The following is a 13,382-nucleotide window of genomic DNA, read 5'->3' on the forward strand; positions in this document are numbered from 1 at the left end:
CATCAAAAACATCAGTTCTTTTAATCCAAGACACCCCACCCCTTTTCCTAAATTCTTTAAATACTGATAAGTTTCTAGATGTTTCTTTATTTTTTAAAGATAAACATCAAGATATGATACAAAATTAAAAAAAAAAAAAAAAAAAAACCACTTCCAGCCTGGTCAACATGGTGAAACCCCATCTCTATAAAAAATACAAAACTCAGCCAGGTGTGGTTGGCGCACGCCTGTAGCCCCATCTATGTGGGAGGCAGAGGTGGGAGGATAGCTTGAGCCCAGGAGGTTGAGGCTGCAGTGAGCCGAGACAGGGCCACTGCATACTCCAGCCTGGGCAACAGAGTGAGACCCTGTCAGAAAAAAAAAGTAAAAAAGTAACTTCTATAGAGATGAAGCTTTTGTTTCTTTCAATGCCCATGCTCAAAACATACAAATGAGAAGACTGAAAAAAACTCACTCTAAGGAGGTTTTCTTTATCTTTCATTGTGAAAGGAAGTTACTAATAACAAAATTACAGGGGAACACTCCCGTTTTAAACACTGGCACAAATTCAATGAAAAATTTTCCTCTTTACTGCTAACACAGCTTTATTGATTTAATGAACTCAGAAAGGTTATGGTCTCCTGTAGTAAAGTGGGAGGGAGACGGATGAAGCCTAATGCTAAAAATAACAAATGAATAATGTTTTTTTTTAAAAAAAAGATGACAAGTACATTCCTGCCACACCCAGCAGTCCTAGAAAAATATTTTCTGCCATTTGGTCATTTAATCGCAGTAGTCATTTGCCTATTACTAGGTTTGTCCTGTAAGATAATTCATGTTTCTTTCTTGGTGTAAGAAGCTAAAAATCTCCCGTTCTATGCTTTCCAAATACTAAAACCCATCTTCACAGAAGAACCAGCTAGTGACATAGATTACACTCAAGTTTAGCAGTAGTTAGAACAACCAGCTAAAGTTGAGAGGTTCGGTTTTGTTCTATTTTCCTTTGAGATATAATTCCCACAGCAAAAATTCACTCAGTTTTATAATCAATGTAATTCCCATCAAATCAACCTGAAAAATCCACATTATAAAAACAGGTAAATCTAGGATTCTATTCCATGCAAAACAATTCATCACCTGGTTTAGTTAGCAAGCAAAGCATCATCTGATTTACCCAAGTCTTACGGAACAGTAGCGCCTATGAATTAGGAGCACAGATTTGTGTCCAAATCCCAGCTCTGCCACTGACTAGCTGTGTGACATGAGCAAATGCACTTCTTGCCACTGCAGTGGCACAATCAGTTAGTGCGCGGTACTTATACAGAAAATGTACTTCTCATCTGGGTGCAATGGCTCACTCCTGTAATCCCAGCACTTTGAGAGGCCGAGATGGGAGGATCGCTTGAGCCCAGAAGTTCGAGACCAACCTGGGCAATGTAGAGAGACCTTCTGTCTATTTTTTTTAAAAAATTTAATTCTAAAAAAAAAGAAGAAAAAGAAAAGAAATACAATTCTCCTAAGGGTCTATTTACTTGTCCATCAAATGGGTGCTATATCTACATCTTTACCTTGTTGAGTTACTGTGAAATCACATATGATAGTGGCCTAAGGCAGAGGCTCTAATAAAACAGGGAGGGGAAGCATGAGAACAGAGCAGGGCAAAAGGAGGGGTTCTGTTAGCTGAGGATGAAGGCCTAGAACACTGGGGAGTGGGGTGGGGGCTGACTCAGAGAAGAACTCTGTTTCCTGAAGTAAAGAAGACAGATCCTTGGACAGACGAGACAGAGGTGCGTCCACACATTCACTAACTCAAGCAAAGCATCAAGGGTTCAGAGAAAAAAAAAGTCACAGTTCCTCCAGGAGCACGTATTTTATAGCAGGAACAACCTTACACACGAAGAAATCATGACAAAGCCACAGATGAGAGCAGTGGCACAGACATGGAGAACTGTGGGAGGGGAGTGGGGTTCCCTGATGGAGTGGGCGAGAGGGCGATCAAGGACGGTGCCCCGGAGGAAGCGACCCCTGAACCCTTCATGACAGTCGAGAAGGGGTGAGCCAGATGAAGAGGGCGGAGGGGAGCAGGACACATTTGTGCACAGCACGGGAGTCCTCGCTGCCTGAGGAAAAACCTGAAGAAAGGAGCAGAAGGGTGGGCTCAGGGAGTTGCAGGTAAAGGTCAAGGTGGGGAGAGGTTATCAGGGACTTTATCTGGCAATCACAGGATCACATGTGCTTTTTATTGTTTTACTTTTATTTTATTTATTTATTTTGAGACATATTACTCTGTGGCTCAGGCTGGAGTGCAATGGTGTGGTCTCAGCTCACGGAAACCTCTGCTTCCTGGGTTCAAGCGATTCTCCTGCCTCAGTCTCCCAAGTAGCTGGGATTACAGGCGTGTGCCATGACTCCTGGCTAATTATTTTTGTATTTTCAGTAGAAATGGGGTTTCACCACATTGGCCAGGCTGGTCTCAAACTCCTGACCTCAAGTGTCCGCCCACCTCAGTCTCCCAAAGTGCTGGAATTGCAAGCATGAGCCACTGTTCCTGACCCAGATGTGCTTTTCAGATGCAACCCAGTCTGGCTGTTGTATGGAAGATGCATCGGACGAAGGGTGAAACTGGAGGCTTCTGCAGTGGTACTACTGGGAGGAGAGAGTGACAAACAGTCCTACTTCCCCTGACTAATTCTCACCACCTATAACCACACTGCCTTTGCTCCCACTGTGCCTTGGCCTGGAAGCCCCCTCTCCATTCTCCTTACGGTAAACTCCTCGTTTTTTAAGAAGCAACTCGGCATCCCTCCTCCAGGGTCTTCCATGACTGCACATGAGGCTACATTTCCCGTTTCTGTCTTCCACAGCACTGGAATGATGACTGCACGTGAGGCTACACTTCCCGTTTCTGTCCTCCACAGCACTAGAATGCCATGTGCACTGAATCACTGCGTTATGTTGAAATTGTACGCTCAACCGTCTGTCACCTGCTAGACTGAGAGCACCCTGAGGGCAGAGACAGTGACTTCTTTGAGTCTCCAATCTGTGCACATTTGCCTGACCCAGAGTATGCACTGAACAAACGCTCACCGAACTAAACCAAACATTCTTATTCTCCTGTCAAAAACACTTACAGGTAGGCCGCAGTGGCTCATGCCTATAATCCCAACACTTTGGGAGGCCAAGGCGGGCAGATTGCCTGAGGTCAGGAGTTTGAGACCAGCCTGGCCAACATGGCAAAACCCCATCTCTAGTAAAAATACAAAAATTAGCCGGCCGTGGTGGCGTACGCCTATAATCCCAGCTACCCAGGAGGCTAAGGCAGGAGAATCGCTGGAACCCAGGAGGCAGAGGCTGCAGTGAGCCAAGATCACACTACTGCACTCCAGCCTGGGCAACAAAAGAGAAAGACTCCGTCTCAAAAAAAAATAGAAAATAAAAACACTTCCAGCCGTGCACGTTGGCTCATGACTGTAATCCCAGCACTTTGGGAGTCTGAGACAGGCAGATCACTTGAGGTCAGGAGTTTGAGACCAGCATGGCCAACATGGTGAAACCCCATCTCTACTAAAATACAAAAATTAGCAGGACGTAGTGGCACATGCCTGTGATCACAGCTGCCCGGGAGGCTGAGGGACGAGAATCACTTGAACCCAGGAGGCAGAGGTTGCAGTGAGCCAGGACCATGCCACTGCACTCTAGCCTGGGCAACAGAGCAAGACTCTGCCTTAAAAAATAAAAACATAAAAAATAAAAAGTAACACTTTCACCATCTCCCTGTTGCCTACTGAATAAAGTTCACATCTTCACCCACCACCTCCACAATCTGGCTTTATCTCCCTCAAATCCCCTCACAAATATGCTACTCTCCAGTGGTTTGTTCCTCAAACTGCTTCCCCCTGCACACATCCAGAAATACACCATAGTATCCTCGTATTTTCCTCAAAGTTTTGTTCTCATTGTTCTCACCAGTTTCCAGTTGTCTAAACGCAATCCATCCTCTTTACGATTTTAAAACTGTATTTAAGTAAATATTTAAACTGAAGCCCACGTTTCACAAAACCCAGAGCAGTCTCAACCCTACCAGCAAGTGCTTCCTCCTTCTCCACAGTACCCCCTGGTAGTCCAATCACCGCCTCCCTCTCCAGCCTAATTAACCACAGAAGCAGGCCTGGCTCCCCTGGAAATCGCACATAATGAGGCAGGATGGGGGACGCCATCTGGGAGAATGCCAAGACTGCCTAAGGGTGGTGAGGTTTTGTCCTTGTTTACTTGTTTGAAATAATAAGCGGAAAGGAAAATAAAGTACTAACTGGACTTAATTTACAACTCTTCCTCCCTGGGAACTTCAAAGGCGATCTGGCATGTGGATGGCGGTGTGATCTGGTCCACATTGGACATGCTCAAATGAAAGCTGCATCATCCTGCCCCAGAAACACCCAAGAGGCCCAGGACACGGCCAGAGCATGTGACCACTGACAGTACGCAGCTCAGCTAGTACATTAACTGTGATAGGTGCCTTTTTATTTCAAAAAGGATCTTCTCCACCCACGTACTTCAAAGAAAACCTGTTCCAGAGAATTTCTCTTGCATGATGTCATCTACATTGTACATTCTATTTTTAGGCTAGAAATGACTACATCTGAGGTTCTCAGGGAAAATCGCTAGGGAGGAAGCTCCATAAATAAATGTATATTTATTGAGGTTTTAAAATGCTAAGTGGATAAAGCACTGCTCTTTTACAGACACTTTTTTTTCTTTTGCGGGGGGGGGACGGAGTCTCGCTCTGTCGCCCAGGCTGGAGTGCAGTGGCCGGATCTCAGCTCACTGCAAGCTCCGCCTCCCGGGTTCACACCATTCTCCTGCCTCAGCCTCCCGAGTGGCTGGGACTACAGGTGCCCGCCACCTCGCCTGGCTAGTTTTTTGTATTTTTTAGTAGAGACGGGGTTTCACCGTGTTCGCCAGGATGATCTCGATCTCCTGACTTTGTGATCCGCCCGTCTCGGCCTCCCAAAGTGCTAGGATTACAGGCTTGAGCCACCGCGCCCGGCCTACAGACATTTTTAAAAGGAAGTTTAGAGAAAGCTAAACGCTTAGGGAATATTTTGGAGACCCTGTCCTGATTGGTCTTGATCTGTAAATACCTTTGCCTTTGTAGCTTCACATTACATGTTTTTGTCAAATATCTCATAAAAGCAATTTTAAGCAAGTAGTTGTTCCTGCTTAATGTTTCCCAGTCTTTGTGTCTGAAGGTAAAAAGTAAGCAGCTCTTGGCCGGGCACGGTGGCTTCACACCTGTAATCCCATCACTTTGGGAGGCCAAGGCGGGCAGATCACCTGAGGTCAGAAGTTCAAGAACAGCCTGGTCAACACGGTGAAACCCCATCTCTACTAAAAATACAAAAATTAGCCTGGCGTGGTGGTGGGTGCCTGTAGTCCCAGTTACTCGGGAGGTTGAGGCAGGAAAATCACTTGAACCCAGCAGGCGGAGGTTGCAGTGAGCCGAGACTGCGCCACTACACTCCAGCCTGGGTGACAGAGCGAGACTCTGTCAAAAAAAAAAAAGAGCAAACAGCTGTCTTTACAACCTGCTGACAAAGGACGCAAGGACAATGGGCACAGCAAACATAACTCAGGCTACATGCTGCAAAGCTCTTCAGGAACATGTGACTAAATCATAACCTCAAAGAGTGCAATACAGTGAGAATACTTTCAGGTAGAATTGCTTTTTTTTTTTTTTTCTTTTTTCAGAAATAGTGTCTTGCTTGTTGCCCCACCTGATCTTGAGCTCCTGGCCTCAAGTGAACCACCAGCCTCAGCCTCCCGAAGTACTGGGATTACAGGCATGAGTCACCACGCCTGGCCAAGAATTTCTAAGATCAATCCCAATTGTCTGTTACCAGAAACTCACAAGAATAACATGAGAAGGGGTGTGCATGTACGACAGGGGTTGGGAGAAGGCTGTAGGGGAGAAAGGGGTGTGGGGAGGACACAGGAAGGGGTTAGGGCCTGGGCTATGGGTAGGGGAGAACCAAAAATTAGTAGCGTTAGAATAGTGCACTTAAAATAACTAAAGTGATGATTCTGTCAAAGAATGGATAATGGGCCACAGGTGATAATTACCCTCACTCTTTAAAACAGCTTCTCTTCAGGCCACCTGACCATCCAGACCCCTGGATTTATGTAAGGGTTTATGTTAAAGTAACCTCCCCTCTTAATCAGAGAATAGCACCAACTATGATGTCATCAATTAAACATTTACAAACTATGGACAAGGGAATACAATTACAGTTAATGAAAATTTAAATTAAAAAAAAAATGTTTGCTTAGACTCCTTGTGGCCACAAAGAAACCCCCACCCACCACCACCACACACACAACAGACCAGGAGCCTCTCAGTGTTGTCAAATGTCCCTTTTCTCTCCCTAGCCCTAAACATCTGACCTACGCAAAGACCTGAAAACTCTAAGCTGGGCATCCCTTCGACAGGACTACAATTACGGTCAGGATGAGATTTTTGACTGGGGTGCTCTGAACACTCTGAGACACTCAAATCCACAAGTCTCATCTCAGGGTAGACTGGCTGTGGCTGCTGGATCCCGGAAAATCAGCACCATGGGTGAGACATGGTACAAAGAAAACTCTGGGATAACCGTGTCTCCTTCAGGCTCTTTGATCTGTCCCATCACCTCCACATGGCCTCCCACCCTACATTCCACGCAGAGAGCCACAGAGAGCCAGGAGGCACAGCTGCACTGCCTCGGGAGCTGAACGCCCCCTAGCTGTGAGCAGGGTGAGGCCCCTTAAGAGGGGCAGGCAGGGCCTGAGAGGATGCAAGCTGGGCTCACAGGGGCAGCTCTCCCTCAGCAATGTCAGCAGCTGCGTTCTTGTCGGATCCCAAAGCCTTCCACCTCCTGCATTCTTCTTGGCAGTTTTGGCTTCCTCGTTAAAACTGTTTTGTACTTTTGGAGTTTAAATGGCATATCCTGGTTGAGCAACAGTTCCACTCAGGGGCGTAAGTTACTGTCTTTAAGATTCTATAGAATTGGGCCAGGCGCGGTGGCTCAAGCCTGTAATCCCAGCACTTTGGGAGGCCGAGGTGGGTGGATCACAAGGTCAGGAGATCGAGACCATCCTGGCTAACACGGTGAAACCCCGTCTCTACTAAAAATATAAAAAAATTAGCCGGGCGTGGTGGCGGGCGCCNATTCCCTAACATAGTTACCATTTTTGTGTGTAAAATACTTTTATTTTTAATGAGAGCTTTTTGAGACTTTTCTTTGTTCTGGAATATAAGCCAAGCTACTTTTTATATACTGAGCAAGCCATCCTTTGATTTTTGCCACTTAAATGATGTACAGCTATTTCAAGATTTTCAACAATTTTATTGTAACAACTTAGTATCATTTTTCGCAAAATCTAATTTTAGTTTATGTATAGTAGAAATATGTAATATTTTATTTTTAAATGTAGCTTTTTAAAACTCAAAGGCAATTATCAGCATATGATTGCTTTTATAATCCATGTTACATGCAAGACAGACTCTGAGACCCCTCCTGCCTCTGGGACCTCAGTCTGGTTATTCAACCCTCCAATTTTCTTATGCATGGAATGAAAATATGATTACTCCCAACATTACTAGTTGTTAATGCTATCAAGGGGTGGTAGAGCTGTGAAGCCGCTAACAGAACATGTACAGGGCACTAAATACATGATAGATCTTCTTGGCTGGGTGTGGTGGCTCACACCTGTAATCCCAGTTCTTTGGGAGGCTGAGGCAGGTGGATCACCTAAGGTCAGGAGTTCGAGACCAGCCTGACCAACATGGTGAAACCCCGTCTCTACTAAAAATACAAAATTGGGCTAGGCGTGGTGGTGGGTGCCTATAATCCCAGCTACTCGGGAGGCTGAGGCATGGGAATCGCTTGAACCCAGGAGACGGAAGTTGTGGTGAGCCGAGATCATACCATTGCAATCCAGCCTGGGCAACAAGAGCAAAACTCTGTCTCAAACAAAAAAAAAGAAAGAAAGAAAAAGAAAAAAAAAGATTCTATAGAATTACAGAAAATGATACACCCTGTTATACATTTTCCACATAAACTGTTGAACTTGTGTCACTTGGGATCAAGCCCTTGTATCTACGTAGCCAGCACAGTGCCACTCCACTGCTTGACTCCTTTTGCCCCACTCTGTCCTCCAAACTGCTGCCTGATTAATCTTCCAAAGACACTATGTCATCATCATGCTTTGTCCTCAGCTTAAAAACTGTATTCCCCCCTTGAATGCAGAGTACAAAATAAACCTTACCATCTGAGCCTTGCGTACAGGACCACTATGGGCTGAATGTGTCCCTCCAAAAAAAATACATACGTTGAAATCCCAATGCTTTAGGTGATGGTATTAGGAAGTGGGGCCTTTTTAAAAGGGGCAACGATTAGGTCATTGTTTGGAGTGCGATTTATGGGTGTAGTGTGAATATGTTATCATAGTTAGTGTGTGAGTGCAGATGTCTGACAAAATGCCCAGAATGCCCAAATCTGTTTAGACCAACTGTGTGGGGATATTCCAATTTGGGACGGCATCACATGCTAGGGCGCATCAACCTTCAAGATAACCAGACACAGATGGATCCCCGTACAGAGACTGTAAAAAGAGAAGCCCTCAGGCAGCTCAACCTGCTCTGCTGAGACACAGACTCATGAGGATGAGATACTGCCACTCAGAAAGGGACCCGGAGTCAGGCTTGCCATCTCCTCGACTGAACACTTCAGCCTCAACGTTCCAGCCTTGACACCAGAGGAAGCTATTCCCAGATGCCTGAGGACTTCTGTGACCAATCCTGTGCCTATTCATGTAAGATCCCCGACCTGTTCCTAACAGGTGAAAAACGAGAGTTGTGTGTAGCGTGAATGGGGATAAAATACCTATATTTGTTAAGAATTGTCTGCGTGCCAATAAACCGTGTGATTCAAGCATTAAGTTACAGCGTCTTTCATCCTTTGCCGCTTAATCCACTGCGCAGGACACTCATAAAGGCAGAACCTTCATGAATAGGATGAGTGGCCTTATAAAATGAGGCCCAGAAAGACCCCTTGCCCCTCATGTCATGCTAGAATACGGTAAGAAGATGCTTCTAGAAACCAGAAAGCAGGGCCTCACCAGACACTGAATCTGCTGGCGTCTTGATCTTGGACTTCTCAGCCTTCAGAACTCTGAGAAATAAATTGCTCTTGTTTATAAACTACCCAATTTAAAGTATTTTCTTCCAAACTAAGACACAGACTGAAAAAGCTGCATTGCCTGTCCAACCTAACCGCCAACTCTCATCACTTCCCAAACCTTTAACTCCAGTGTGCTCCAGAGCCCCAGGCCACCACTCAGTCACTTTCAGTTGTCTCTCCATGTTTGCCCAACCCCCACCCAGCCTGGAAATCCTTCACATCTCTTAACAACTTTTTTTTGACGGAGTCTCTCTCTGTTGCCCAGGCTGGAGTGCAGTGGCGCGATCTCGGCTCACTGCAAGCTCCACGTCCCGGGTTCACGCCATTCTCCTGCCTCAGCCTCCCAAGTAGCTGGGACTACAGGCACCCGCCACCACACCCGGCTAATAATTTCTTTTTGATGGAAAAATTATTAGCCAGATGGAGTTTCACCGTGTTAGCCAGGATGGTCTCGATCTCCTGACCTCGTGATCCGCCCACCTCGGCCTCCCAAAGTGCTGGGATTACAGGCGTGAGTCACCGCGCCCGGCCTCTTAACAACTTTTTAACACCATATTCTTCCAGGAAGTCTTCATTTCCTGAAGATCACAATACAACCTCAACCCTCTCATCTCCCATAATATTTGATGACTATACCAGCTGTCGCCTAACTTAGATCATTTTAGAATGTCCTTTAGTTTCATGTTCACAAGGTTTGCTCTCTAACTAAATTATAATTGCTTAGAAACGGGGTCCCTATTTTATAATTATTTTTATTTCTTTAAGCCAGATGCATCTATTAGGTACACCAGTATTTGCAGATGGGAAAATAAGCAAGAGAAAAAGAACTGAGATGGGAGAAAGGCAACATGAGATATGAGAAAAGGAGAAGCAAAGGTAGATAGAGTCAGAAGATTAATCAGGGGCAGAGGTCAGAATTATTGGGTTATTTTGCTATTGCCAATTGATACTTTATTCCAAATTCTCGGTGTATCAATGAATGCATGCCTTTAATCCGTTTCCTATTTTTAGCCAGAAATTTTTTCCTACTCATGCTGAATTCTTTGTTTTTTTTTTTTTTTTTGACAGAGTCTCACTCTGTCCCCCAGGTTAGAGTGCAGTGCACAGTCTCAGCTCACTGCAACCTCTCCCTCCCAGGTTCAAGCGATTCTCCTGCCTCAGCTTCCAGAGTAGCTGGAATTACAGGTGCCCGCCACCAAACCTAGATAATTTTTGTATTTTTAGTAGAGATGGGGTTTTGTCATGTTGGCCAGGCTGGGCTCAAACTCCTGACCTCAGGTGATCTGCCCACCTCGGCCTCCCAAAGTGCTGGGATTACAGGCGTCAGTCACTGCGCCCAGCTGGGATTATAGGTGTCTGCCACCACGTCCAGAATTCATGCTGAATTCTTCATATATACACAGATGAAAAAATTTCCAAACAAGGTTAAACATTCAGACATAAACAGAGGTATGATTTAATTTGCAATGTAAATAAAATACCATATGTAAAATTCCTTTCTAATAAGTCACCATATGTCTAAATTGTTGTGTTACCATGAAATTTTTTTTTTCTACAGAATTTGGTTTCTCTGTAATAACTTAACAAGTAACTAAAGGAAGAAAAATGCAAGAACCTGCTTATTATCTATCTTCATCCCATTCCTCATTCAAGTTCCCAGGTCATTTGACAACTGGTTTTGGAGGGCGCTGTAGTGGATTCTATAGCGACTCACCCAGATCCCCACTTCAAGATAGAGGGATTCCTTTCCTTCTCCCAGCTCACACACAGATCCCCTCGTGGTAACTGACCTCTACTGAAGAGAGCTGCCTTGCCCTGCTGGCCTGAGGGGACAAAGGCCGGCCACCTTGCCTCCATACAGAACTCTGAATGGCCCTCCCAGCTGCACAGCTCACTGTAGGACAAGCTGCATCACAATGCAACTTGTCCCTCCCAGATCCTGCTCCCTCACTCCAGGTTGGCATTGCCCCTGAGGGCATTCCCAGTAAAACTTGTCACGTCTAAATCTCTATCCAAGTCTGTCTCCTAAGAAACCTGACTTAAGATAAGAATGCTCAAAATTCCACTAACACTTGTCTAAGTGTTGAGGTTGTCTGAGCAAATGGAAATAAAAATGTTCAAACTGCTTCCCCTTCTCTAAAATGCAAATGCCATAGGAACCAGCCATTTATTAAATGAATATGGAACCGGAGCAGAGAAAAGAAAGCATTTCGTTAGCTGCTTCTCTCTTATAAACAGAAAAATTACTGTTTTCTTGCAATCCACAGACACAGAAACAGCTGTTATACCAAATCACGTTTTCCAAAGCCATTGTATTAGACTCTTACTTACCTGTCTAATCTTCTAGTGGTTTTATTCTATGGATTTTGTTCAGAAAATGACAATATATGAGTGAATCATCAAGGCCAGAAGGCGCTATTCGAATTAGGAATTAAGTTTGGGTCACAAAGTATTTCAGGATATGCACAGAGCCGCCAAAGGTTGTAAAGCATATCATATCACTCATGTCACAAAACAGCAAACATTAGGTACCTAAAATGAAAAGCCACAGAAACTATTTCCCCCAGGGTGTAAGAAATACCACCAAGATGTGAGCCAAGAAATACCACCAAGATGAGAACCTGCGTTCAGTCACTGCACAAGTGACGTGAGCAACAGAAGAAAACTCAGGTGTAGACAAACAGTACCTGGTTCTCTATGGCTTTCCTGTTCTTTGGGTCGCTCACCACAGAAAGCTGCAGCTCTGCCATCTTCTTCATCTTGCTGTCCATGTCTATCTTCTGAAGCAGGTTTTTGGTCTGGTTCTTCAGCAGCCGCAGTGTATCCTCTTTCCCATGCTTCTTTGCAAAAAGGGATGCACAAGCAGAGTGTACGGCGGTGACCCAGTTTTCTAGATCTGTCTGGCTGGTGGCCTACACACAGGGAGGGAGAAAGCCTGTTTCAAATTATTTTACCACTGTAAGTGCTCTCCAAAATGGCAGGCTGGGCTTAGATGTGCAAAATCCAAGAAATACTTGCACTGCATACAAGTTGCTTAATTTCAAAAACACATTCAACCATTCAACTCAGGTTCAGAGGGACTCAGAGAACATTAGGAGCAGAGCAGAAAGCATCATGGAGCTCTGAATAGGACAGGAACTAAAACCAGAAACGAGCGCTAGCCAACCACACAGCAGTGATAAGAACAACAGGGTAGACACACTCATGACACATTATGCCACTCTCTAAAAGGATGCTTGGCTGGGTGCGGTGGCTCATGCCTGTAATCCCAGCACCTTGGGAGGCCAAGGTGGGTGGATCACCTGAGGTCAGGTGTTTGAGACCAGCCTGGCCAACAAGGTGAAACCACATCTCTACTAAAATACAAAAATTAGCTGGGTGTGGTGGCGCATGCCTGTAATCCCAGCTACTTGGGAGGCTGAGACATGAGAATCACTTTGACATGGGAGGCAGCGGTTGCAGTGAGCAGAGATCATGCTACTGCACTCCAGCCTGGGTGATAGAGCGAGACTCTGTCTCAAAAATAAATAAATAAATAAAGTAGAAAAATTAGCTGGGTGTGGTGGTGCATGCCTGAAATCCCAGCTACTCGGGAGACTGAGACAGGAGAATCACTTGAGCCCAGGAGGTGGAGGCTGCAGTGAGCTGAGATTGCGCCACTGCACTCCAGACTGGGTGACAGAGCAAGACTCCATCTCGAAAATAAATAAATAAATAAATAAATGGATGCTTGTCTTCAAAATTTTAATAGAATGAGTAAGCATTAGGACTAGAATATGAAATTTTGAAAACTGGATATAAAATTACATCTACAGGATGGCCTCAATACAAAAAAAAAAAAGAACATAGATAACAGTATATTGGGAGGAAACAAAATAACACTATTGTCTTTGAATATATGAAGGTTTTTCCTTTCTGTACTTTTCAGTGACTTCTAACACAAAGACCATATGCTATTTTTATAAGAGAAAAGTATTTTATTTTTGGCTGGGCACAGTGGCTCATGCCTGTAATCCCAGGACTTTTGAGCCCAGGAGTTCAAAACCAGCCTGGGGAACACAGTAAGTCCCCAAGTCAATTAAAAAATAATGGCCGGGCGCAGTGGCTCAAGCCTGTAATCCCAGCACTTTGGGAGGCCGAGACGGGCGGATCACGAGGTCAGGAGATCGAGACCATCCTGGCTAA

At 45.0% G+C, this 13,382-nt stretch overlaps 1 protein-coding gene across 1 annotated transcript in view; it reads right to left on the reverse strand.

Moving 5' to 3' along the window:
- Window positions 1-13,382, reverse strand: part of TIAM2 (TIAM Rac1 associated GEF 2) — a 217,932-nt gene that overhangs the window by 100,645 nt on the left and 103,905 nt on the right. Inside the window, exon 7 of the mRNA XM_017892053.1 lies at window positions 11,885-12,109. Within this exon, the coding sequence (XP_017747542.1) occupies window positions 11,885-12,109 (225 nt within the window). The remainder of the gene's footprint in view (window positions 1-11,884; window positions 12,110-13,382) is intronic.

This window comes from Rhinopithecus bieti, unplaced genomic scaffold, assembly GCF_001698545.2.
Source record: "Rhinopithecus bieti isolate Rb0 unplaced genomic scaffold, ASM169854v2 scaffold_1583, whole genome shotgun sequence".
In the NCBI taxonomy this organism is placed as follows: Eukaryota; Metazoa; Chordata; class Mammalia; order Primates; family Cercopithecidae; genus Rhinopithecus; species Rhinopithecus bieti.